Source organism: Zalophus californianus, chromosome 6 (genome assembly GCF_009762305.2).
Source record: "Zalophus californianus isolate mZalCal1 chromosome 6, mZalCal1.pri.v2, whole genome shotgun sequence".
NCBI classification, from domain to species: Eukaryota; Metazoa; Chordata; class Mammalia; order Carnivora; family Otariidae; genus Zalophus; species Zalophus californianus.
In genome coordinates this window covers 28,442,117-28,467,398 of record NC_045600.1, presented here as the reverse complement: position 1 = coordinate 28,467,398, position 25,282 = coordinate 28,442,117, and the positions used below count along the sequence as shown (strand labels likewise).

Below are 25,282 nucleotides of genomic sequence, written 5' to 3'. Positions count from 1 at the left end.
ATTTTTAAATTACTTGATAAGTATTGCCTGGTCATTTTCCAAAAAGTTAAATCATGTTTATTTGTTTGAGATTAACATTGTCTTTCCAGAATAATGGCCTCTCAGAAATTATTTTTGTTTACTCCTTCAAGTACTTAAAAGATTCTCTGAAAGGCAAAGCCAGGTCCAGCCTTTCACAACACATCTTAATACCTGCCTGGCAGAGCAGCTCCAAAGGAGCCGGGATTCAGCATTTGATCCAGCAAATTGTTAGCACTTCTAGTAAGAATAGAGTTTCTCCACCTGAGCACTATTGCTGGATTAACGCGCAGTGTATTGTGAGATGGTAAGCATCAATGGCCTTTTCTCACTAAATGGCAATAGCAGCCACCACCAGCCCCACCTCCTCCCCCCCCAAGTTGTGACAAACAAAAATGTCTCCCATCGTTGTCACATGTCTCCTGGTGGATAAAATTGTCCTCATTAAGACACACTGATCTAAAAACTGATACGTGCTGGATTTCCTATTACTATCCAATAAAACTATCTCTAATTTTGAAATCAAAGCCTCACTATATATTTGGCTTTGGATCTACATTTGTCTGAGTCTTTGTCACCATGTGTTGATGACTTTCAAATCTATATCCTTAGCCTTGTTTCCTCTCTGGATTCCCAGAGCTTGTTTACAGTTGCCTGCCTTGGTGTTCTACAGGCATCTTGAGATTGGTTTGTTCAAAATGAGACTGATTCCCTTCTCTCCCCCAAACTGCTCTCTGTCCTTAATCTTGGTCTCCCAGGTCAGGACCCTACCAGTCAGTCACTTACTGGTTCTTCACTTCTCTGTCTCCACCTCTCCCATGAAATTCACCTCCTGAGTGTTTCTAAATTCAGGATCCTCTGTCCCAAGTGTCACTTCCATAGTGGGAAGGTTCATCTCCCCTAGCTTGCTGCAGCAGTCCTTAACTTCCAGCTTATTCTCTCTGCTGCCTGTAAAGTGCCCTTTCCAACGTGTGTGTCTAATCCTGTCAGAGCCCTCATGGGCTGGCCCTGCCTCCCTTTCCAGCTTCAATCCCCCAACCCCTTGTACTTTAGGCTCTGGCCATACCAAACTGCTTGCAGGCCCCTTTCCTCACCCCCTTGCCTGACACTCATTCTTCCAGCTGCAGTTCAGACTCTGTCTCTCCTCCAGCCCTTCCACTCAAAGAATGACTCTCCTCCTTTGCTACACCTGGAGAGACCTGGGTCTTCACTTACGAGGCACTGCAGGAATCGGTTCATTCACGACTGTGTCCCTGGTGATCAGTAAGTGTCTTGATAATGGGAACCACAGTTTATTTATCTCTGCCTGCTCCCCAGGGCCCAGTGGGCCCTCTGTAAATCTGTGTTGAATAGCAAATGAAAATGCCTAGAGCAGAAAGGGGCTACCTGGGCTTTTAAAGTAGCTGTGGGGTTGTTTGGGTTTGTTTGTTTAGTTCAGTGAACATTTACTGAGAACCAACTAGGTCATGGGTATTAGGAACAGAAGGAACAAGGCAAGATCTTTGCTTAGAGAATTTACATTACACCTCATATGAGATGGGAGTACAGAGTTTAGTACAGAGTGATAAGGGCAAGCATAATGCATAAAGTGGATACTGAGAGTGAACTATGTCTGCATTAGGGGAAGACACTCTCCCCACCCCTGAAATAGGCTTAAAAGTACGAAAAGGTATCATTTCATCCCACTCTAACCCTTTCTGTGTTCAGTCAACTTCTATTTATCGTGACTTTTTTATTTATTTATTTTTTTTTTAAAGATTTTATTTATTTATTTGAGAGAGAGAGAATGAGAGAGAGAGAGCACATCAGAGGGGATAGGGTCAGAGGGAGAAGCAGACTCCCTGCCGAGCAGGGAGCCCGATGCGGGACTCGATCCTGGGACTCCAGGATCATGACCTGAGCCGAAGGCAGTCGCTTAACCAACTGAGCCACCCAGGCGCCCCTATCGTGACTTTTTTAAATGACTTTGGCTTGACCATGCTTATTAAATCAGTTAATGTCGTCAGCCTCTTCTTGTGTTGCAGTACCTGATCCTGTGCTTGTGTGAGTTTGTGGTTTAGAAATGTTCCAAAATCAGCAGTCACTAGTTATTTCATTATTTACTATGTCCTTGATTTTGCGCCCCGCTTTTGAGGATAATGGTGCAGGCGTGCCATGCTCCTGCCTCCTGATCTGAAGCCTTTGACTTACCATTATGTGTGTTCTTCACTGTAGTCCTGCATTATTTCATAATTAAAGCAAACTGAAGTCCTGTGTACAGAATGTGCAATCTAGAGAAATTTTTATCTTTTTATAGAGTTGCTAATAATAATCTTTAGGTCAATATGGCTTCTTTTTCTTACCAGTTTTCTTAACACTGGCCCTATTTCCCTTCCTCTGCATAGTGCCTCTTAGCTTGTAACTTAACTAGTTAGTAAATACAACTTTATTCGTAAATAAAGATTAAGGTAATTGATCCTTAGGGAGACCCGTGCATGTGGTGTCCAGGAGCCATGAAATGGGTTGCTTAGGAAAGTGAATAAGGTTATTATACTATTGGACAGGGGTGAGGGCAGCAGTGGTGTTTACAGAGAAGGGAAATATGGATAGGCACAAGAGCACACAGGGAACTAGGGAGAGACTCTGGGCTCTGAACCTGCTGAGTCTGCTGTCGCTGTGGAAGGAGGAGTGGCGGTAGAAGACGTTGATGCCCTGCCCAGGAGGGACGCCAGGCGTTGGAGATGAACCTGTGTTGGCAGGTGAGATGGTATATGTATGAAAGAAGAGGATCTAGGACAGAACAGTAGAAAACAGATAACAGGGCAGGTGACCCAAGAGAAAGCTATTCCAGAAGCCAAAGGAAGAGGGAAGCTTTGTGGCATCACATGTTTTAGGAGTGAGGGCTAGATAAGGAGAGATCACTAACTTTGGCAGGTAGGGGGATCATTAGTTAAACCCCTCACAAGAGCATTTGAGCAGAAAGGCGGCGGAGGAGCCCTGACTGCAGTGGGTTGAGGAGTGACTGGGAAACAAGCAGTGGGATGTGTGCACATAGACCACATGCTCAGGGTATCCTCTTCTGTTTGGGTCCGAGATGAAGCACAGACAAATGAAAACCCTGAGCGTGTCCATAGGTGAGGTAAGGACAGGGGAAGTTGGTTAAACATACGGGAAAGGTATCTGTAGGGCCTGAGAAGGAGTGAGAGCAATGACAGGTGGGACGGGTTTGCCAGGAAAAGGCACAAGGACACCCGTTTCTCCAAGATAAGCGGGAAGAGCACTGGAAATATTAAAGGCAGGTATTTGCCGAAGGGAAGCGAGGGAAGTTGGGAGTATTCATACCTGGCAACATCTCTCTTCTCTGTGAGGTAGGGAGCTCTGCCAGCAGGGAAGGAGGACTGGAAGAAAGCGGAAAGGGGTATGTTGGGACAGGGTTAACACCCTGAGCTGTCAGCAGACTAGGAATAACTAAAGTCATTTAATTCATCAGGGGATGAAAATAAGACATTTCTCATAGCTCCACCTCAGCACAGCTACATGCTTTTCTTCAGTGGTGCTTATTAATCCTGGCACGGGACTGGAGAGCGTCTGGTGCAAGTAGTCCAGGTTGTGGAAGTGCCCCGTGGGGGAGGCAGACTAACTGTCTGAAGCAAGCACACTGAGGACTTGGTTACAGAATTCGCAAAATGTTGGGGTAAGTACTGGACCGGGAGTCCAGACTTCTGGTGCTCTGATGCCAACAGGCATTCCCCACTCAGAAGGAGAAGTTGGGAAATAAAGGCGAATAGTTTTCTCATCTATTCTTGGGTTTCATTCAGCCCTAGAAATGTTTCTCTAATTTTGTTATGGCATTTGAATGTAGTTTTAAAGTATATTCAGTAAAAAATAAATAAAAGCACATTCAGTAAGATGTCATCACTGTCTCCTGTGAGTGGGGGAAAAAAATCAGGCATTGGGAAGGCGTGGAACTCACAGCAGCTGGTCCATGTGCCATTTTGGTCTGTTTAAGAACTCTTAATGTGATTCCCAATGTTGAAACTGGCAGTTAAGTGATGGATTCAGGCTATACAAGATAAGACTTGAAAAAGCCACCTGAAATATTATGGCAATATCAGTAAGAAGTGTTTTTTTCTCATTCCTTACTTAAGAAAAAAAAAATGCATGTGCACATCTGTCCCTTTAACAGCTTGCTTCGGGAAGCTAAAACCTTTATAAAGCACGTTGAGAAGTCCTACACACGGGCCCTTGTTTAACTGTGTTCACAGTTTTCCCTGCTCAGTGCTGGAATTGTGTAGGAGAAAGTGCTCACTGTCAGCTATTCTCTATGAATAGGGATGTGTGTGGATTGAAAGAAAAATTATATGCTCTGGTATTATCTGGTAAAGAAAAGAAAGAAGAATAACCTAAGAGTTCTCATTGCCAGCTTCAGCTGTCTTCTAAAGTACTTGTGAGACTCTGTCATCACCTCACACAGTGACTCAAGGAAGCAGAGGTCGGCAGATTGGCAGGCCAGGTGGTCAACTGTGAGGTAAGAACTGCAGCTGGAGAAGTGGCTCCAGAAGCCTGGGGTCTCATCGCTGTCTCCACCTGGAGGCAGCCCTTACAGGCGAGGCATGGTGTGGTGACTCTGGTGAGAACCCAAGTCGGGCCATTCCCTTGCCTAGCTCTGAGCATGAGGGAGCTATCAAGCAGACAGAAAAGCACGTGCATGCGCGTGCGCCCACACACACATTTGCATGTGAACTTGCTTTTTTTTCTCTTTTAGGAGAAGAAATGCACAAAAACAGCTGGCAGAATAGAAGACATGGGAGAAGGAGCAACCAGCAGAACCCTCGGTTCAGACAACAGGGTTCTGATGAGAGGCAAGTGCTGCTACCCAGGACCACTCGAGCCCTGTGGTGGCCCTTCAGGTGCGCGGTGGCCTCAGGTGCACGAGTCACCAGGGCTGTCACCGCAACGCAGGGCCTGAGGGGGGCGGCTGCTGCTGCAAGTCAGCCCGCCTGCTGCACTTGGAGTAGTGAGGAGATATGGCCACGCTCTTTCTCTTCAGAGTGACCATGACCTCTGGCCAGAGCATTAGCCAGAGGCTTAGGAGTAGACAGTGTCAGATAGAACTGGAAAGCTATTTTTCTAGTTTGTACACTTTTTCTGTCTCTCTCCCTTTTTTCCCAGCCAATGAAAATAGCTTCCTGGAGACCTAATTTCATTAATTCAACCTAAATCCTTAGAAAGAATAAATATATCATATTGTATTTAATAAACACAAAAGTGTATACAGAATAATACAGTGAACATCATGTACCCACTGCCTTGCTTAGAAAGTAAAACCTAGTCTATACTGAGTCGAAGTCCCCAGAGCAAACATTTTCCACTTTCAACTTACTGTTCTTATGGCCAGAAGTCCTGTTGGCCCTGGACTGTGAGGAAGTGTCCTCTCTTGGTGTGCGCAGGTTACCTTGTGCTGAGACTAGATTGTATTTCCTTCGTGCAAAAGTCTTTGCACCAGAAGAGGCCCACATGCCAATTTCAAAACTCTTCCACACTTCAGACCCCCTCCTAAAATGGACAGATTTCTAGGTACAGGGTCAGAAGATAACAAATACCAAGATGCTTCTCTAGAACAGGTGAACCTAAACAGTAACAAAAACCAGCCAAATGTTGTGGAAAGAATGGGGCTTCAGAATTAGGAGGTCCAGATTTGACATTCTGCCTTCTCCTATATGAATTTGGGCAAGTTAATCACTGTGAGTCACTCTTATACAAAAGAGAGCTAATACTTACGAGGTTTGCAATACTGCATGGAGAGCCTCTGATGGGCTGCTTGGCTCTGAGTAGGCCCTTCATACATGGTGGGCCTCATTAGGGGCAGAATAAAATCTATTACTCTAAGCCAGAGTCGCAGATTTGACCCATATTGTAGAACGATCAGGACAGTGCCCAATGTTTGTGTGTTTTGTAAGGAGAACCATGGATATTTTTTGGGCCCCAGGCCTTCCCACAAGAGTACAATGTGTAGCAAAATGTGATCTGTGCAAGAAGAGAGTCTCAACTCTGCTTTGGCAGAGTCATGTGGAAACACGCTGGGCAGCCACCTTCTGGGCTCTGTGTGGAAAGAATGGAGCAGCAGTCCTTGGACTAGAAATGTAGACATTTGTTGTGACACTTAATCCTTCCTCCTCTTGCTGCTGATTACACATGAGCTGCCTCAGAAAGCTCTAGGCCATAAAAAGGGAGAATAAATAATTTTCTCTGAAACTGTACAGTTAGTATTTACAGACAAAAGAGAAAGTTCTTTCATTCCTTCAGCATACTTAATTCAATTTGTATTCCTTTGGGGGGATGGGGAGGAAGTTCTTGATTTTAAAGCACATTTTGTCAGGATTCTAAAATTAGGTGTTTTGCTCTGTCATTATATCCTTCAGCCTGTAATTGCCACAGAAGCTGCTTGTAGCTTTGCAAATCAAGTGTTTAAACCATGGCTCTATCCCGGTATTAACTGAGCAAATCACCTCTGTGCCCTGAACCCCCGTTTCTCCATCTGTAAGGTGGTATGCCCAAGTAAAATTTAAACCCTTTGTATTGCTAAATCCAGTAAAGAATAAAATGCACCTGACCTTGTAACTGTTGTTGAACTGACAAATGAGCCCAGCTGGTAATATTCTTATTGGCAAAGATTATTCCTCTTTTCATCTGGAAATTTCAAAAAGACCTTACAAAATGCTCAAGTGAGGAGATAAGGAAAGGGACTCGCTGTGACACACATCCTGTTAAGGATGAGGAACCAGAACCTTGTCCTAACTTTTGTATATTTGAAGTAGGTAAACTGCCTTCAAGGAGAAGGGAGAGGTCAGGGCTCCCCAGGTAGTCAGAAGGGTCAGAGGGCTGGGGTGAAGGCCATGGAACTGCCTGAACTGACCCCTGTAGGGCCCTACGGTCACAGAATGACTAGGACTCCAGCCGTTCACTGTGAGTTACTATGACTGTGTGTCAACAGGGGTAACTCAGTGACACGGCAAAGCTCACGGGATTCTGGCCACGTTGGCGATGACGAGGCCCCATCGACCTCATCCGGCACAGCAGGGAGTTCTTCCGTGCCAGGTGAGGCCGTCTGTTGGACAGTAGACCTCCTGTGGCCCTGCCTGTGGGGAAAGATGAAACCTTGTCCCGCCTCATCATCTGGTTACATCTGCTTGGGCTGCCCTTCTTAGCCCTGTGTGTCTTCGCTTGCACGTGGGTACACTCCATGTGGGTCACCAGCCCTTTCCCGGCTTGGAGGAAATTCTGGAGCAAATTGAAACACTAACTAAACATCCTGGCTGTGTCAGGAATGGGGATCCTGAGGCAGACGGCTCCCCCCATGGACACAGGATGGTGACTAACAACGTTAGCCCACTTCCTGCCCCTCAGAACAGACAGACGTCTGTGGGGTGGGGTGGACAGGCCCCTGGGATCCTTCAGAGGTGGGTCCGTGCAGTGTTCTAAGTTGAAATGGATTTCATTTCTTTTGACTAAAAGATCTGCCAGGGTATTACTTTGACCCTGAAAAGAAACGATACTTCCGCTTGCTCCCTGGACATAACAACTGCAACCCCCTCACAAAGGAGGGCATCCGGCAGAAGGAGATGGAAAGCAAAAGGCTGCAGCTACTGGAGGAAGAAGACAAGCAGAAAAAGGTGGGCTCCGCACTCCTGGTGGCCACCCTGTCCCCTCCGCTGGTGATGGGAGGTGCCGACTAGATGCCCCTTAGCATGGTGCACTTGAGGGAATGTGGCATCGAGCTCCCCGCATAGGGGTCTGATGAAGAGATTCTGTTGAGAACAGGCAAGAAATCTCCCACCGCCCCTTTTCTTACCTTCGAAGTTCCATCAGGGATTCTTACATCTTGTCCTTCCCCAGAGGAATCTTGGGAATTGGTATGATAGAGTTTCAGTAACTGTATATCTTAAATAGAAAACCAAGGTGTGTGGATATGAGGATTTCCTGCATCCCTTCTGGGGATTAAATGCCAGGACCTTTCAGTGGTTTATGGGGGCTCTGGGGTCACCCCAAGTCGAACAGAAAGCATGGTGAAGACCCGAGTGACCAGTGCGGTTCTTGTGCTCACTAGTGGGGTGGCTTCATCTCTTCACCTGGCTCCCCAGGTAAATTGATGGGGCGCTTAGACATGGGCACCAGGCCAACTTTCCAGCTCACATGTGCTTTCTTGTGACGGATGTTTCCTCTTGCCAAGGAGAGGAGACCGTCAGATCTCTATACATATAATTTCTGCCAACTTAGTACACCTGCTTCTTTATTAGATCCTATGAAACTAGAAACATTCTCCATTATCCCATAACCTAAAACTTCACTGAATCTTTTTGGTTTTATTTAGAAAATAGCCAGAATGGGCTTTAATGCATCTTCATTGCTACAGAAAAGCAAGCTCGGTTTTCTCAATGTCACCAGTTACTGCCGGTAAGACAAAGCCTCATGAAGCTTTTTCATGAATGTTCTTTTCCTGTTTCTTATTTCCATGGTCCAAGAAGCCAGTCAGGATAGAGCACATAACCACTCTGAGGAGTCCTCACAGTTGCGGGTGGGGGTGGGGGGAGAAGCATAGCCTCCCTTCTGCTAAAACCAGCCCTGAGAAAATCATTTCCCTTTAGAGCAAGGGAAGAGTCTCCTGCAGGAGGCCACAGACGGAGAAGGGATCTAGGCAAAGAAACTCAGCAGAAATTTCTCAAGACGTTTTCTCAGTATTACTCGAAATCATTGTCATTGTAATGAAGGTCCTACAACTTCATTCCCATGAGATTTCTGCCTCCTCCCGTTCCAATCAGTTGTCACCCAAAAGAGAGCATTAAAGGGATGTATGTGTACTAAACTTCATATACTTGTGATGACTGATATTCTAACTAGAACCCTGGGAGCTAGGTTGGTACTTCCCCCAGTTTTCAGAAGAGACTGAGGCTCAGAATGGAGCGATTGGCTCAGGGTAAAGCTAGAAAGGGCGGGATCCGTCTGACTCCAGTGCCTGAGCTCCTGAGCCCTGAGTTCTGCTGCCTCCTGCTGTGCATGGGCTGGTGAAGAAACATCATACGGGGCACAGCACTTATCTTAGAGCAGGGCCCCCTTCAGGGAAGGCCGGCCACGCAAGGGTTACCCGCCAGAGTAGGTAGGGCAGGTCTCTCCTGTTATTCCCCTCTTCAGAAGGAAAAGAGTTAAGGTCTAGTTAGATCTCTCTTCACCTTAAAACCTGCTTTGTTCTTAGTGGGGTGGTGGCCGTGATATGGAGAGGGAAGGGTCTCCATACCTGGTTCTTACTAATTGGGCTCTCCTTCGGCATTGCTGTTTCGTTTCTCAGGCACATTCTTTTCATCTCAAGAAAGAGTTGTACTAGATGATCCAAAAACAAATTTGTCTAGTTCTAACTTTCTTTGACCCTGTGGATGGGTCCCCCATTTCTTGGCCTTAGTTTTCCTAAGAGGTCTGTAATTGAGATGATTTGGGATCCTGGTCAGCTCCCTTGCTGAGAATTACTTGGGAGGAGAGTCGGCTGACTAGGGGAGGTGGTCTCCAGGGTGTGGGCCAGGGCAGAGCCTCGGAGTCTGCTTCATGGGTGTCTAGGCACAGTGTCCATGCCCTCCCTGCCCCTCTTTCCCTCTGCAGTTTAGCTCATGAGCTGCGAGTGAGCTGCATGCAGAGGAAAAAGGTCCAGATTCAGAGCTCGGATCCCTCCGCTTTGGCAAGCGACCGATTTAACCTCATACTGGTGAGTGGGAGGGAGCTCCCTGTGGGTGCCAGAGGTATAGCTTTTATCCCCTGACACTGTGTGGCTTAACCTTGGCTTTCATTAGGGCTAATTATGTGGCAGCCAGTGCCATGAAAGCAGGCAGTATCCCCGTGGTTTTACGGTTCTAGTGTGTGCCTGCTGGCTACCCGCTAGCAGGTGCTGAGCTGGCAGGGTAGGCCGTGTGCTGACCATGCTCACCCCCACTACAGCTCTGTCATTCGATCTGAGAGCCTGGGCCCACCACACATTGACTGAGAACTATCACAAAGTAATTTTCCCTTGGGTGTGTTGGGTACAGACTAAAAGATATGCAGTGGACTAGGGGCTTCTAATCCTTCCTATACTGGGGCATTGTCTGGTGGCCACACCTGAAGCTCCAGTGTCCTTCAGTAGCAACCATGTGTTTCTCCCTTGCTCGCTGGCTCTGACCTGAGCAGCAGGGGCCCACAGGCCTGGACTTCTGGGCCTGCACATCTGGCACACCTTTATCATATCATTTACAGGGAGCAGAGAGTCTTCTCTTCATTAGGTTAGACCTGGGCTGGAAGCCAAGGCCAAAGCCAGAGCCAACTGCTTGAACCCAGGGTTCAGAGAAATGTTGGCAGGGGACCCCATAGTCCACCAAGTTAGACTAGAAGCTCGAGGTTACAGGAGATTGTGGCCTGCCCTGCAAGCCTTGTCCTTCCTGGAGGCTGGGGGAAGGCTAAGGAGAATGAGAGAAGGATCCAGACTGGATCCTGCTGGACAGGACTAGAATCCGAAGCCACAGAGCTGACCCTTGAGGTCTTGCCCCGGGAGACCTCAACCGGAGAACCCTTACGTAAGGGGTATTCCAGGACTCACATTCTGTCCCGTGGCTTTACTCCCCCAAGGGCCTGGGGGTACGATTTGACCTGAATCAGAATATTTTCTTGCAGTTCATTCTCCTCAGGAGCCCCTTCCCTGGGGTTCCTCGGTAAAACTGGGTAGGGATGCACATGCTGCTCAGTATGGCCCAAGCCCCCAGTCTTCGTGCTTCACCTCACACAGGCCTTGAGCTGGCTCGGAGACCTTCCTAGTCACCCGGAGTTAAGAGTCGAGCTGATTGGCTAGCTTTGTGGACTGGAGTTTTGGCTTCGAAGGGTGCTTTGCCACCCAGAGATCAGTTTTTCCAGTCTGATTCTAGTCACTGTAATGATTCTTCAGGAAACGTGCTTTCTGAGTAAACTTGCAAAGTGAATACATTTTCACCAGCATCCAAACCCATGTATGTGTATATAAATATATATAAAACACATACAGGGTTTTTGTTTTGAAGTAACTAGTAATCACATTTTTTAAGTGAGGAGAAAAAAACCGACATCCCAATGCAGTCTCTTCTGTTGTAATTTTTTTTCAGTGCAGTGGGCTTGCTTTTTTTTTTTTTACTTGGTGGGGAGAAAAGTACCTGTGTAATGGGAATCCAATCTTGTCTCCTTTCACCCCTTCACAGGGGTACAACTAGCATTTTCCACATTGTGTATGGCTTTCGTGATGGCTACATGTCACCATGTGGCCCATCTAAACAGTTCACCTGGTGGACACTGGGACTCTTCCAAACCCAGTTCTGAGTGGAGTCGCTGTACAGACCTCAGACTTCCTGACAGCGCTCCCTCACTGCCCTTAGCCCTGCTCCTGCTTATGAGACCACATAGCTGTCAGCCTTGCTGGGTGACAGCTGGGCTGAGTAGGGGCAAGTTAGGTGACCTCCATGCTCTGTCCTCCCTCGTGGGTGGGCGCACTCACATGAAAATGCACAGAGCATGGGATCCTAGAGAGATGGGCAGATGGTCTTGGGCAGCTCAGCTCGCCTGGCTCAGCCAGGGAGGTGACCTGTAGTCTCTTTTCCCTCCAGGCAGATACCAACAGTGATCGGCTCTTCACGGTGAATGATGTCAAAGTCGGAGGCTCCAAGTATGGCGTCATCAGCCTGCGAGGTCTGAAGGCCCCCTCACTCAAGGTGCATATGCATGAAAACCTCTACTTCACCAACCGGAAGGTACGTTGCCTTTCCCATTAATTAGCCTTGCAGCCCCCTTTGCACTTTGGATCCAAGGGCCCTGCTGTAGTTGGCCCAATTCAGAGGAGAGGAGAGAACTTTGTGAAGAAGGTGGGGCTGGAGTACCTATTTTCCCCAGGGAAAATGGGGTCGTAGCTCTTGAGAACCCGTAGGGGAAGAAAAGGGCCTCAGGAGTTTCTTTTCTTGGAAGAGAAATAACTGTCAATAGTTGGGAGAAGGCGTGAAACTTCTTAAGGCTTGAAAGGCTTCTTTAACCGGTTGGATAGACCTTCTTTCCAGGAGGATTGAAGTGACCCGAAGGAGCCCTTGCCAAGCACAGGGTTCCTGGGCTGGGGGCTGAGGTAGCTTGAACGGGGAGTCCTCTGGTGCATCAGTCACTCAGCCAGTCTGTGACCTACACAGAGGTTAAATAAATATAACACAGCACAGCTTGCTGTCTAGGGAGCAACCTTTAAATTCCACAGGGGTGATGACTGCATGTGTAAGAAGCGGTGACATTCTGTTCATTTGGGACCTGAGCCACAAGATGGATACAGGTTGAAAATGGTTTCGGTTGAAGTGAGAGTACAGTATGCCTTTCAGAGTTAGGTTTGTCCCCTGCTATTGCAGAGACTCCATCCCCAAACCAGAGAGTATACCAGAGGTCTCACTGCGAGGTCCATGCTAATGACAGAGGACCAAAGTCTGGGGGTTTCTTCCTCCCTGTTCCTCTCAAGGCCCTACATGGTGGAGCAGGGGAGACTTGCCTGTTCTGGAGCCTGTTCCAGCCCCTTTAAAAGGAGTGAGATCTGAAGAAAGAAGTCCCGTGTCTGTATCCCCATTAGTTATTCCATGGGAAAGCATTTGTCTGTTTCTCTCCGCAAGTGGGTAAACCATTCTTGCTGTGTGCTTCCTCACCAGGTAAACTCTGTGTGCTGGGCCTCGCTGAATCACCTGGATTCCCACATTCTGTATCTTTTGGCAGATGAAGAGGTTTGGTGGGCAGGCCATGCCCTGGTGTGGAGCTGGGCATCTGTGCGGTTTGTGAGGTGGCATCTTAGTGGCCAGAGGTCTGCCCCATTTTGTATGCACATCTCACCCTTTAGGAAAGAATGGTGCAGCTCGGTAGAGGATGAGGATTGCCATGGAGCAATAGCGGAGTTCCCAGAGTGACATTGATGTCACTGTGTGCTGGATACTGTTAGGAACGGTAAAGCCTTAGGCAGGAACCCCACATCCTCCCGAGGTGAAGGAGGAGGAGCTCAGAGCTACAGTGGTTTGAGGGTGGGCCAGGCCTCTTGTGGGGGGAGGCTGAGGGCGGGCATCAGTAAAGGGGAGAGGGGAATCCTTTGGCGTTGGACGTGAGTATGTGGGCTCTGTGCCTAGGGTCCCTGTCAGAGACAGCCTCTTTCTTTCTTTCTTTCTTTCTTTCTTTTTTTTTTTAATTTTATGTATTTATTTGAGAGAGAGGAGAGGGCATGAGCGGGGGTTGGGGGGACAGAGGCAGAAGGAGAAGCAGACTCCCGGCTAAGCAGGGAGCCCAATGCAGGGCTCGATCCCAGGACCCCGGGATCATGACCTGAGTCGAAGGCAGACGCTTAACCGACTGAGCCCCCCAGGCGCCCCCAGAGACAGCCTTCTTTAGAGCTCTCTTCATTCTAGTCTCTGCTCTCTCAGAGAACAATCAGGGCTCTTTTACTAAAAGCACAGAAGTACAGTGTCAGGCTGTCTGGACCCTTCCTCTGGAATCCCTGGAGGCTTTTGATGGACAAGACAGCGGTCTGTCCTGTGCTTCTGGGAGTAATACGGTTTGAGCCAAAGCCACATGTGCGTGACTCTGGTCCATGGTTTGAGTTCTTAAAACTCTGACCACTCACTGTACCTAGCACCTACTTCGGGAGTTGTCCCGGGGCTAACATTATTTAACATCTGTGAATGCACCTTGAGCACAGTGCTTGGCACATCACGGGTCCTCCGCACGTGATGGCTGAATCGGAACCAGTTGGGGTTTTTTTAATTTGTTCCACGGCACTCTATTTTTAAAAGCCTAAAGTACATTAGAGATCTGGTTATAAATTTTACGTAAGACAAACACAAAACTGTGTGGCCTGTAAATTGAAAGGCTTTCATTTGATGGGATTCTGGGGGGGGGGGCGGGGGGTAGGACCACCTGTTACTGGGATCGTACCAGAGGACAGAAGAGACCAGATCTTAAAGGAGAGAAAACAAGAACCTTGCTTTCATTTCTGATCTTAAAACAGGATGACATTTTCCCAGCTTTCTCTCCTTAACGCTAAAGAGAGAATAAAAATCCGTATAATTGGGTTTAAAGAGTGTGGTCTGTGGTAGCTTCTTCAGCCACTTGCCCTCTGGTGGTCACTTCGGTAATCTTCAGGCTTCTGTGCACCCCCTGCTTCTGCTGAAGGTCATGGAACTTTCTCCCTTTACCAGAATGGCGCCTTGTTGAGCCCGGTACTCTGCATTTCCCCCCACAGAATGGGGAGAGGTTAGGCCGAGGCTGCCCCTCCTGGGCCCTTCAACCCCTGTGGCCTCTGAAAGGACCAACTGATACTGGTCCCATTAGCATCACACGAAGCATAAGGGTAGTTTGGATCTTAGTCCTAGTAACTAAAAGTGCACCTGGGTAGGGACTCCCTCCCCACATCCTCAGCTTTTTCCAAACCCAGAAGCAAAAGGGGTTTCTTTAGGAAGGACTTGGGTTGCCCAGCTGCAGGGTTATCGTTTATAGCTTTGGCAGTCTCTCTAACTAGAGATACTTAACACGGGGCCTGCCATCCAAGGCAGCGTGACACATGCACACGTCACACGTTCAGACGACCAGGAATGTTGCCTGATTGCTTTGCAGATGTTTACAGTTTTCAGTGAGGGCTGTGTGTGTCCGTTCCACCAAAGGCCGTCGAGCAGGTGCATCCCTATGTGAGTGCTAGAGAGGGCAGCGCAGCAGGTGCTCAGTCTCTGCCGTGATGTCCAAGGGGCACTTGGATGCTAGCGGGATGGAGGGACCGGGGTGGCTTCCTGGCAGTGACTCCTGCATGGGAAGAAGGGGACGGAGCTCCCAGAGGAAGGAAGTGGCAGGAGGGAGCTTGGCACCTGGGGCAGCGGTAAGTGGTCTAGTAGTATCCGTGAGGTCTCTGGCAAGGTGGGGCACCTGGTGCTGGGATATTCTGGAGGACTGTGGCCCCGGAGGAGTATCTTATGAGAAGCTGGCAAGGGTGAGACCTCAGATGGGGGGCGGGGGGGGGCGGTGGCAGCTGCTGCAAGACTGCAGGCAGGGGAGAGGGTGTGGTGGATGAGCCAGGGGTAGAGGAGAGGCACGAGTCGGAAGAGGCTCAGGATCTAGGCCAGGCGATGTAGGTGATGGAAGGTCCGGGGGGGGGGGTTCCCAGAGGAGGTTCTGGAGGCCACCACCGAGCGTGTTGTTGGAAACAGTGCTGCGTGGCCACAGTCAAGACTGGAAAGTGTCGATCAGCGTGAAAAACCGAGTCCCTTAGAGACCTCGGGGAGGATATTTAACTGGGAGATGACTGGGTTTCAGTGGGCTGAAGAGTGAAAGGAAGACAAGGGAGTGGGAGAAACACAGACTCCTCTGAGAGAAGTTTGGCTATGAAGAGAGAGGACACAGATCACTTGGAAGACAGCCCAGTAGACATGTGGGTAAGGCCCAGACAGAGGCGGTTCAAAGAAAAGGAAACCCAAGTAACTGTGATCCGATGCATCAGCACACCCGGTTGTAGTCGGGAAACTGAAGTTAAAATGATGATGTGTCAGTTTATACCTGTTCAGATGAGCACAGATGAGGCTGTTTCCAGACTGCACGGCGTGACCTCCCTCTGTGGGCCGTTAACGTCCATTTGTGAGCGGCATTGTTTTAATGAAGTCGACTAGAAAATAATGAGGCCCATATTTAGTAAGAGCAAATATTTTATGAAACTTTTGTTTCAGTTCTTTGTATGTAGTGCTTGGTAGCAAAAAATAAAACTCGCACCGTGGGTTCAAGAAAACACTGCCTTAAAGCAGCCTCCCACACATGGCGTATGAGACAGGGAAACAGGAGGGGATGCTCATTCCAGCAGCAGAGCAAAAAAACCCCAAAACCACGCAAGTGCCCATCAGCGGGAGACGAGACAGATGAGTTGTATATTCATACAAAGGCATGCTCCACTGTGAAAGTGAAGAGATTGGAGCTACAAAATCACCCCAGATGAATCTTGAAGACAGTGGAGATGGAAGAGTTGTAGAAGATGCTCTGTGGAAAGAATAGAGCACGGCACAGAACTCAGAGCAGTGTTAGAATGTGATTCGGGGGGCGCCTGGGCGGCTCAGTCATTAGGCGTCTGCCTTCGGCTCAGGTCATGGTCCCAGGGTCCTGGGATCGAGCCCCGCATCGGGCTCCCTGCTCCACGGGAAGCCTGCTTCTCCCTCTCCCACTTCCCACTCCCCCTGCTTGTCCATTTGTGAGCGGCATTCCCTCTCTCGCTGTGTCTCTCTCTGTCAAATAAATAAATAAAATCTTTAAAAAAATAAAAATTAAAAATCTGAAACTAAATATGGAATATGGGAACGTGTTAAATCTCGCTCGTGGTGTTACAGTTTCTTGAAGGGTACTGATGCCCAGAGGAGACCCTTGTACTTGACTATCCTTAACAGCTTTTGCAGGCTCTGCCTCATGGGCATCGCAGAGACTCCGGGCTGTGCCACCCTGCTCCCAGCATCGCTGTTCGTCAGTAGTCATCCAGGTACCAGGTCCTTTCCCTTCGGAGGAGGAGGTGCTCTGAGGGAGGTCTCGGTCCCTGCCTCCAGAAGCTGCAGCCCACGACAGTGTAAACTCCATGGCCAAGGCTTGGACAGGAGGGGTGGGAAGCACGGGCCGCGCGAGCCCAAGTCAGCCTGCAGAAGCACTTGTCGGAGAATTCCTGCAACCTAACCCAGGATTCGGACTGCAAGTGTGCACGTCCACATACCCTTCCTTTGGGGTCATTTCAGCAGCCAGAACAGTTAAAAGTACAAGAGATTAAAATATTTATTTGGGCTGCCCGTACAGATGGTGCAGAAAAGCCTGGCACCTGCTGCTGGCATTGCTTGCAATCTGTGTGCCTGAAGGCAGCCGGACTTCTCCTTCCAGGCGGCACTCTGAGTATTAAGTTTTCAGTCTTTCAGAGACTTAGGGACCCATTAGACAAGGGTCAAGGCTCTAAGAGTGCAGGCCTTCAGGCAGACCTGGCACGAATCCCGGCTCTGCCCCTTACCAACGTGAACAGGTTGCTTACCTTCTGTGAAGAGAACACCCACCCCATCGGGTTACAGGGAGGATTAAATGAGGTGATGCACACTCGCCTGTGCGTGATGCACACGCCTGGTGTGCCTGACATTTCATCATGAGGCAGGTCTGTGTGGCAGGAGTGTGTGTTACCACCGTTTTTACAGATGAGGAAGCTGAGGCAAAGAGGTTCAGATGCCTTACAAAACTGACCAGGACAGTGGTTCCCTCTCAGGAAGAGTGGGAAGGTCGTAACGGGAAGGGGTATCAGGGTTCTGGAATGTTTTGCTTCTTAACCTGAGTGGTGGTCATGTGGTTACATTTACTTTGTGATCACTCGTTGCACTCTCTATTTGGGGTGTGTGCCCTTTATGGATTATTAAAAGGCTTATTTTAAAAGTGTTTTGCTTGAGATCACCCATCTAATAGTGTGATGTGGGATTGGAACCCTCTTGTAAAGATGCCACACTGCCTACCTGACAGCAGTTAGTTCTAACACTACTGCGAAGTCAGGAAAGATTCATGTGCTCCTTCTCAGAATAGCCCCTTTTGAGCCAGGTACCCCAGCTGAGTGTCTTTTTTGTTCCCATAAAAGCCAGAATGGAGCCAAGGTATAGATCTCTGAACAACCATTCCTGGAGGTTTCCCAGATCGGGCGGTCACTGGCCTGGCAGCACAGAGGGAAGGTCCCTCAAGGGCAGCCACCTTTTATATTCACTGTTGCCCTCAGCAGGAGACCGGCCTGGCATGCTCTGCAGTTTCCGGATCCCTGGGGCCTGGTCCTGTGCATGGTCCCTCAACATTCAGGCGAATAACTGCTTCAGCACAGGTGAGCCGCAGCTGCCCCCACGGGTCCCCAGAGGAAAGACATTCATAGGCTTCAAACCCCTGTCCAGACTGTGAGTGATGCTTGTTTCTCTGCCCCCTTTGTCTCTGTCAGGCTTATCTCGGCGGGTCCTAGTGACCAACGTGGTGACAGGACACCGGCAGTCCTTTGGGACCAGCAGTGATGTCTTGGCCCAGCAGTTTGCTCTCATGGTTGGTTGGATTGGGGGAGGAGAGCAAGTAAAGTTTCCCAAGGGTAGAAATTTTGCTGGATTGAAACGATCCCTCTGTGTGGCATCTGGTCGTCTCGCTTTTTCAGGGGAAAAGGCATCAGAAAGGATTAGCGGGTTACTTGGTGATTATATTTGCACTGGATGAAAGTTGGCTGATTCACAAAAGCCTGGCTAAATTGGCTTTAAACAGCTTCCTATTTAAATGAATTGTTAGCAATTCTTGAGTACTTGGATTAACCAGCAGGACAAGTAATTTTTTTAATGTATAAATTAAGTCCCAAATCATCATACTTAATAGGTTCATACAGTTTTCAAGTTATGTATTTTATAAATTTAAAAAATCCTACTTCTAGACAATACCACATTTCAAAGACTTGCTCACTGAAAATGCCATCTTTCTTTAAATGTGGAGGAGAGAGTGTGCTGACCTGCTTTCTGCAGTAAGCACAGAGCATGTTATTCAGGCTTCTTTAGCTGTCTGCCCTCTGTTTGGGACTGCAAGCCTTACCTGGATCTCTAATCTCTCCTACCCCATATTCCTCCCCCTGGCTTCTCACAGAGGGTCTTGGTGGAGATGAGGCACCATCACTTGAGCTTCACAGAGTGAGGCCTAAGGGGCCAATGCAGCCAGTGGGGAGGACACTGGAAGACACCTGGGGTCCAGTTCTTTTACCCTTTCATAAGGAACCCTTCCAGCTGTACTGAGGCTCAAACCCTGACCACACCATCGCCCACACCGCTAACCCAGGGGCTGGGAGAGGGGAGGCGAGGCAGGAGTTGTATTCTGGAGGGCGCACGCCTCTCAGCCTTAGGGGAGGTGGTACCAACCATTCTCTTTCCATAGGCTCCTTTGCTGTTTAATGGCTGTCGTTCTGGGGAGATCTTTGCCATAGATCTGCGTTGTCGAAATCAGGGCAAGGGCTGGAAGGCCACCCGCCTTTTCCACGACTCAGCAGTGACCTCTGTGCAAATCCTCCAAGAAGAGCAAAACCTGATGGCTTCTGACATGGCGGGAACGGTAGGGGTAGCACTGATGACTCGGGCCACTGGAGCCGCTGGTCTAGAGCTTTGCCAGGTGAAGGGCTCTTCAGCAAAGACCCTCGTGGTGGGGCACGTGGCTGGCTTATTCAGACGAGTGTGTGACTCTTGACCTCAGGGTCATGAGTTTGAGCCCCATGTTGCGTGTAGAGATTACTTTAAAATCAAATCTTTTGAGAGAGCGAGCCTGTGCCAGACAGCGGGGGAAGGGCAGCTGGAGACGAGTTGTGGGCTATGTGTAGGGCAGTTGCTTTCTCCATCTGGGAGCCCAGCCTGGTGTAGACTGACGTGAAACTGGTTTTGGTGCTTTTGAAATTTAGACTTTCCTCACCCTAAGAGGTGTTTGGAGACCACCTTGCCCTGCCTGGGTTCACTAGTGTACCTGCCGGACTCTCTCTAATGGCCCCTTGTGCTTTCCACAGATCAAGCTGTGGGACCTGAGAACCACCAAGTGTATAAGGCAGTATGAAGGTCATGTGAATGAGTACGCCTACCTGCCCCTGCACGTGCACGAGGGAGAAGGAATTGTGGTGGCAGGTACCTGGGGAAGGGGGCTCCTTCTGTCCCATCAAATAAAATGGCAGAGGGCGAAGTTACTCCAGATCAGAACCTCGTACGTGGGACTGGGGGCTGCTGGTCAGAGACACTAGATGGGACATAGAACAGCACATTAGTAAGGAGCAGTCAAACGGCCGCCAGTTGGGACAGCCCTTTGTCCTCACGTTAGTGGGAGACCATCACCTCAGTAACAGGCAAATTACATGCAGTAAAACATTGAGAGACTTGGGTGTCCACCCGGTCAGCATTCAGTGTGACCTTTATCCCATCCTGTTTAAAAGCTTAGGCTCCCTGCACTTCGTGCTCACTTTCCAGCCTTGGATGTTAAGAAAAGAAATTAAGGTAAATGTAATGGAACTGGTTCCTGGTCCCCTTAACACCATCCCTGGGGATCCCTACCTGCAGGATAGGAGCAGAGGGGTTGAGCCACTAAACTCCCTTGAAAAGGGCTACAAGTTGATTGCAGATTTTGCTGTTTCTGGGGCAACAGAATATTCTGATAGCATGGAAGTTCAGTGGTTTGACACATGAAATAGCCCTTGACATCAAGGAATATGTTCTTGGTCTTGACATGTCCTCAGATTTGCAGCTGTGCCTCCAGAATGTGTTTGTTCTCTGTGAATCTTCTTTTGTGCCAAAGAAGCATCACTGTAAGAACTTTCTCAGGCTGTTTAGCTTCCTGTTTAAGCCTAGTTTCCACCTCAGAAGAGCTGCTGTGCTCTAGGTAACAGGAAAGAAAGGAGCCCATTGAGAGGCAGACATGGTGGTGGGCTAGTGCAGTCCTCGATGTGCTGGACAGCCTGAGCCATCACAGCTGAGGGAGTGAAGTGAAGTCCGAGAGACCCTGAGATCTACCCTCCTTTCCTCTGAAGACTCCAGTAGCCTATCTGGGCTGCTGCAGCCGGTGCTTGTTCGGTGCCACATTCCTCACAGCTATGAGCCCCAGAGACTTACCTGGTCTTAGAAACTGAGCCATTAAACCAGAAACAGCTCTGGTGAGAGTTGTCACCTGGTGTGTCCCCAGGATATACTGAAGGGAAGAGATCTTCCTGGTTACTCTTTCACAAAAAGGGAATCAGTTGGGTGTCATCTAGACCAGGGGGCTGGGCTCTCCCTTGAGCAGCCCTTGGCATAAGAGAAGCAGAGTGGCCACCTGTTCGCCAGGATGCCTGGGGACACCAGCCAGTGCATCTTGTCACTTGGAGTACCTGCGACTAGTTGTGATTCTGGAGCACCAGGGAGACCTGTGACTTTGATTTTCAAGAAATACATATTATCAGCAGAAATAACTTCCATTTGAGTTTGTGTTCTGGCTCCAGTGGAGTCCCTTAGGAATCATGAGAAGCCGTGTCCACATGTATACAAGTGCTCCTGTGTGTTCTAATGTGCCATGTGTCTTCCCTCTTTCTTAGTGGGCCAGGACTGCTACACGAGAATCTGGAGCTTCCATGACGCCTGCCTGCTCAGAACCATACCCTCCCCACACCCCGCCTCCAAGGCTGACATCCCCAGTGTGGCCTTCTCTTCTCGGCTTGGGGGTTTCCGGGGAGCCCCAGGGCTGCTCATGGCTGTCCAGCAGGACCTTTACTGTTTCTCCTACACCTAATTCCACAGGGTACAGCCTGGAGGGATGTGGATTTGACGTAAGGGAGTAAGGAGCAGCCAGACTTCTGCCACAACTGCTGTTTCCACTGAGGGCATTTTAAATGGACGCTCTGTGTATACAGATCCCATCCATCCAGCTGCCGGGAAGTAGGTGCTGTGTGGAGCACAGTGGAGACACTTCAGTAAAGTTCTTTCAGTTAAGTTGTGAGCTCAGAGAGCTCAAAAGTCCTTTTCATAAAAGGTACTTATTTCCTTGTTAAATTCCTTAGAATAGTCTGTGGCCCCCCTACCTTTTTTTTTTTTTTTTTTTGAAACAAGAAATACTTTTCTAAGGGCTGAGGATTGGCAGTAACTAAATTAAAGCTGGTGCTTTCACCAAAAGCCCTTTTAAGAAGCTTAATGAGATTGGGTGAGGCTGTTAGTGCAGTCAGTGCCTGGGTCCCAGAAAGCTGTGCCCGTGGGCTGGAGAAAGCCAGCTGGGGAGACAGGGAAGGCACAGGGGGAGGGGGGGTCGTTTCTCTGAGTCTCTAGAGATAAAGATTGAAGGCTGGATTTTGGAGTCATTAAAAAGCCTTCTCAGGCTCACTCAGCATCCATAGCAGACCTTGCTTTCTCCTTTTACCACCATTCATAGGCATTGAAAGGAAAGATGGATCTTTCTAGATGCTAGAGGTTTTAAACAGGTCCTAGCAGGCCTTTGTTGAGGTGCCTTCCAGAATGTTAGGTATAACAGCTCCTGTTTCTATTATAGTGACTTGAATGTCAGATTTAAGGGCCCCATCTCAAAGAAAATTGGCTTTGACTTTTTGCAATCTAGAAGCACTTTGTGAGATGTTTATGCAGCGTTCAAGAACCTGTCTTTCTACCAAACAATAAACTAGAAAGAACCATGCATGTTTTGTCGCTTCTGTTAACGATTTAGAAGATCATGATTGATGGCTTGTCCGCTATAGCAACGAACCAGCTGCAGTAACGTCTACTCAGATCGTGGGTACGGGGTATAGACAGATCGGCTTTAATGGCTTCGCTAGAGAGCTTTCACCTGGCCCTCCAGACCCGCCGTGCCCTTTCCCGCCTGCTCTGTGCATGCCCCAAGAAGCTGACTGTAGGGACTACAACGGTGAGCTCCCTGGTCCCCCTCTGGCTGGGCTGTGGGGGGCTGTGGCTGTGTCCCTCCACCCAAGGCCGCAGCCCCTGTTGGAATAGCGCACTCTCTGGGTTCCAGCAGCTTCTCCATTCGTCCCTGCAGATCTCCTCGTAACTGCACCTCACTGTTGTTAGCCCAGGAACTTTGCCAGTTAAACTCTTCAGTTACTCCCTTGAGTGGTAGTTAATTCTGTTTCCTGCCAGAACCCTAGTACAAGAACCAAATCCAAAAACAAAAATAATGAGACCATCAGATTGGTCATCTGATAGATGAGCTACATGTTACAGCAAATATTTTTAGTGCCTCACATTTTATAAAGAACTTTCCCCCATCTTACTTGATCCTTCTAACAACCCATAAAGGTGGCACAGCTGGAATAATGTAAAAATTATTAGCATCCCTTTACAGGTGGGGAAATCTGGGCACAGAGACACTGACTTGCTCAGATCTCAGGCCTGTTCAGCGGAGAAACTTGAGACCACGTTCCCTGCTGCTCAGGCTCCTCCAGTCGCTGATGACACTCATGTTATCACGGCAAGTGCTGTGGAGAAGTCAGGAAGTGGCCTGGTGCCAGTGCACGTGTATAGCGCTAACAGCCCATGATCTTGAAATCACCAGGTAAATGCACTTTTCTGGTCCTCAGCAATGGTAAGATTCGTAGGTGTTTAGTCATTTAGATTTGGCCCCTGTCCCTGGCATACTGACCTGCACAGAGGTCTCAGGAAACACCTACATAACTGAAGGGTCCAGGTGGCCACTGTCACTGCAGAGTCTTGGATCAACTTTGGTGGTGTGTCCCTGCCCCACACACAAGCAGAACTGCTGAGCCATGAACACTCACTTTTGTCCCCACAAGTTCTAGGTTATCACAATATATAAGTTCATTACAGGACCTGCAATTTAAAATTGCTGGTACTGGCCATCTAACGCAGTTTCCCCCACAGTTCTGTATTGTTCCTATGGAGCTGAGAGCCCATGGGTGGCTACCCTGTCCAACTTTGATCCCTCCCCAAGCAGTGGAGACAACAGGACTACTCAGGAGAATAGTGGTGAGTTCTGACATGATGGCCCTGTCCCCATATACCTTCTAAACAACACCTGTGTCCTGGCCCAAGTTCCTTGTTAGGCAGACACAGTTGTCAAAGAATCGTTTTCCATTTCCCCTAGGCTTTTTAAAAAGAAGGGAGGGAGTGGTTCTTTAAAAATTCTACACTTAGCAAATTTGTTCTCGATCTCTGGTTAGCAGTCACTTCTAACATCTGGTATAGGTTGTATGAAAAGTCAAACTTAGCTAAGAAATTAAACATTATGGTCTGTTTGCTTCTTAACATAATGTCCCACAGTCTGGATGAAGTATTTTTTTTCTCTTCACCTGCACATCTATTAGGGCATTTTGCCCTGTTCCCCGGTGACAAGAGGTGGAGATGACCAGGCGATGGGATGCAGCACCACGCTGTGATGATACATGGTGCTTGCTGGTGTGTCGCCCTGTAAGCGGCCGAGAGGACGGCGGCTCTGCTTAGCGGTGGGGATCACAAATGCCCACAAGATAAACACTTGCTTCACACCATCCTGCTGTGTAGCCACCTTAGAATTCAGCCAGCCCGATGTGCTCAGGAGGGCGGACAGCCTCCTTGGTGTCCCCCACTGGGTCCCCAGAAGTGTCCTTTAGACCAAGTTAGCCCCACTTATCTGTTAGCCCTAGATCTGTCCTGGCCGAAATTTTCCACAACCATCTCTGAAAACAACTGCAGGCCAAACTCGGTCTCCCCTTCATTCTGTGCATGCTGCTGCGTCTGGGCCCTTTCCTGTCTGCCTCTCCAAGCTACCCACTGCGTGGCCCCTGCCACGGGAGCGATCTTCCTGGGTCCCTGCGTTCAGTGGCTTCTTGTGCCTCAGAATGTGTGGCCTCAAGATTGGGTCATGTGCGCCTTGCCCCTTTTGCCCCATCTCCACCTCCTGCCTGGTCTCAGGACACAAATGTTTCAAGATTCTCCCTCACCTGGGCCTCTGAGCAAGCCGGACTCCCCTCCTTTCCATCTGTCAAAGTCCCACTGTTAAGTCTCAGAAACCTCCAGAAAGCTTAGCTTTGCCAGCATCATCGCCTTTTCATTACAATCCTTTGAAGTAGGTGACAGTCACTCCAAGATACTGAAGAAAAAAAAGCGACTGGCCCAGGTCTTCTAATAAGTGGAAGAGCCAGAAGCGTCTCCCGCTCAACTCTGAGATCTCTTAGGCCCCTTGGGCTTGACAGAATGGGACTTTTTATTTAACCCTGGAAGTTTAAGGTCTGGGTTCAGTTCAACCTCATTCTCCCTTCTGTCCTCTTTCCTCAAGACCAGCCATCTCTGTCCCCCACAAGTGACCTCTGGACTGGTTGGCCTGTCTCTGTTCCATCTCCTGGTTTGTTCCTGCCCCCCACCCGCTTGCACTCTTGGCTTCATCTGAATTAAGAGCAGCTATAGCAAAAACGACTTTCTCTGCAGAAGCCACAATCCGAGCAAAGGCACCCAGAAATAAATGCTGCCAATAGCCCAGGGCTGCCTAAACTGAGGTGACATGGTGTCTGGGAAATGGAAGCGAGATGTCTAGGGCCAGAGGAGCCAGAGCCTCGAGAGTGATTCAGGCTGGAGTTAAGGATAAGGTGGCAGCTGAAACCACAGCAGTGGATGAAGTCACCCAGTATTGGCATTATGGGCTGGTGGACTCTGCCAAATTCCACCAGACCCAGAAAGACATGCTGTGGTCTATAAGTGGCAGTTTCAAAGATGGCGTCGGTCATACGAGCATATCCCTAAATTACCTTCTCTAA

At 48.9% G+C, this 25,282-nt stretch overlaps 1 protein-coding gene across 6 annotated transcripts in view; it reads left to right on the top strand.

Annotated features, from left to right (window-relative positions):
* DCAF4 (DDB1 and CUL4 associated factor 4) overlaps positions 1-22,209 on the top strand; it is a 29,627-nt gene extending 7,418 nt beyond the window's left edge. Inside the window, exons 1-15 of one of the 6 annotated variants that reach the window (XM_027571638.2) lie at positions 1,980-3,691; positions 4,421-4,525; positions 4,763-4,859; positions 6,992-7,095; positions 7,513-7,670; positions 8,369-8,451; positions 9,646-9,748; positions 11,643-11,786; positions 12,708-12,757; positions 16,464-16,543; positions 17,795-17,893; positions 18,005-18,102; positions 18,967-19,197; positions 19,583-19,697; positions 21,131-22,209. In XM_027571638.2, the coding sequence (XP_027427439.1) occupies positions 4,771-4,859; positions 6,992-7,095; positions 7,513-7,670; positions 8,369-8,451; positions 9,646-9,748; positions 11,643-11,786; positions 12,708-12,757; positions 16,464-16,543; positions 17,795-17,893; positions 18,005-18,102; positions 18,967-19,197; positions 19,583-19,697; positions 21,131-21,324 (1,548 nt within the window). In that variant the 5' untranslated portion in view covers positions 1,980-3,691; positions 4,421-4,525; positions 4,763-4,770 and the 3' untranslated portion in view covers positions 21,325-22,209. Of the gene's footprint in view, positions 1-1,979; positions 4,526-4,762; positions 4,860-6,991; positions 7,096-7,512; positions 7,671-8,368; positions 8,452-9,645; positions 9,749-11,642; positions 11,787-12,707; positions 12,758-16,463; positions 16,544-17,794; positions 17,894-18,004; positions 18,103-18,966; positions 19,198-19,582; positions 19,698-21,130 lie in introns of those variants that run through there. The other 5 variants (XM_027571636.2, XM_027571639.2, XM_027571635.2 and 2 more) reach the window with 5 other exon arrangements.
* Positions 22,210-25,282: the final 3,073 nt, after the last annotated feature.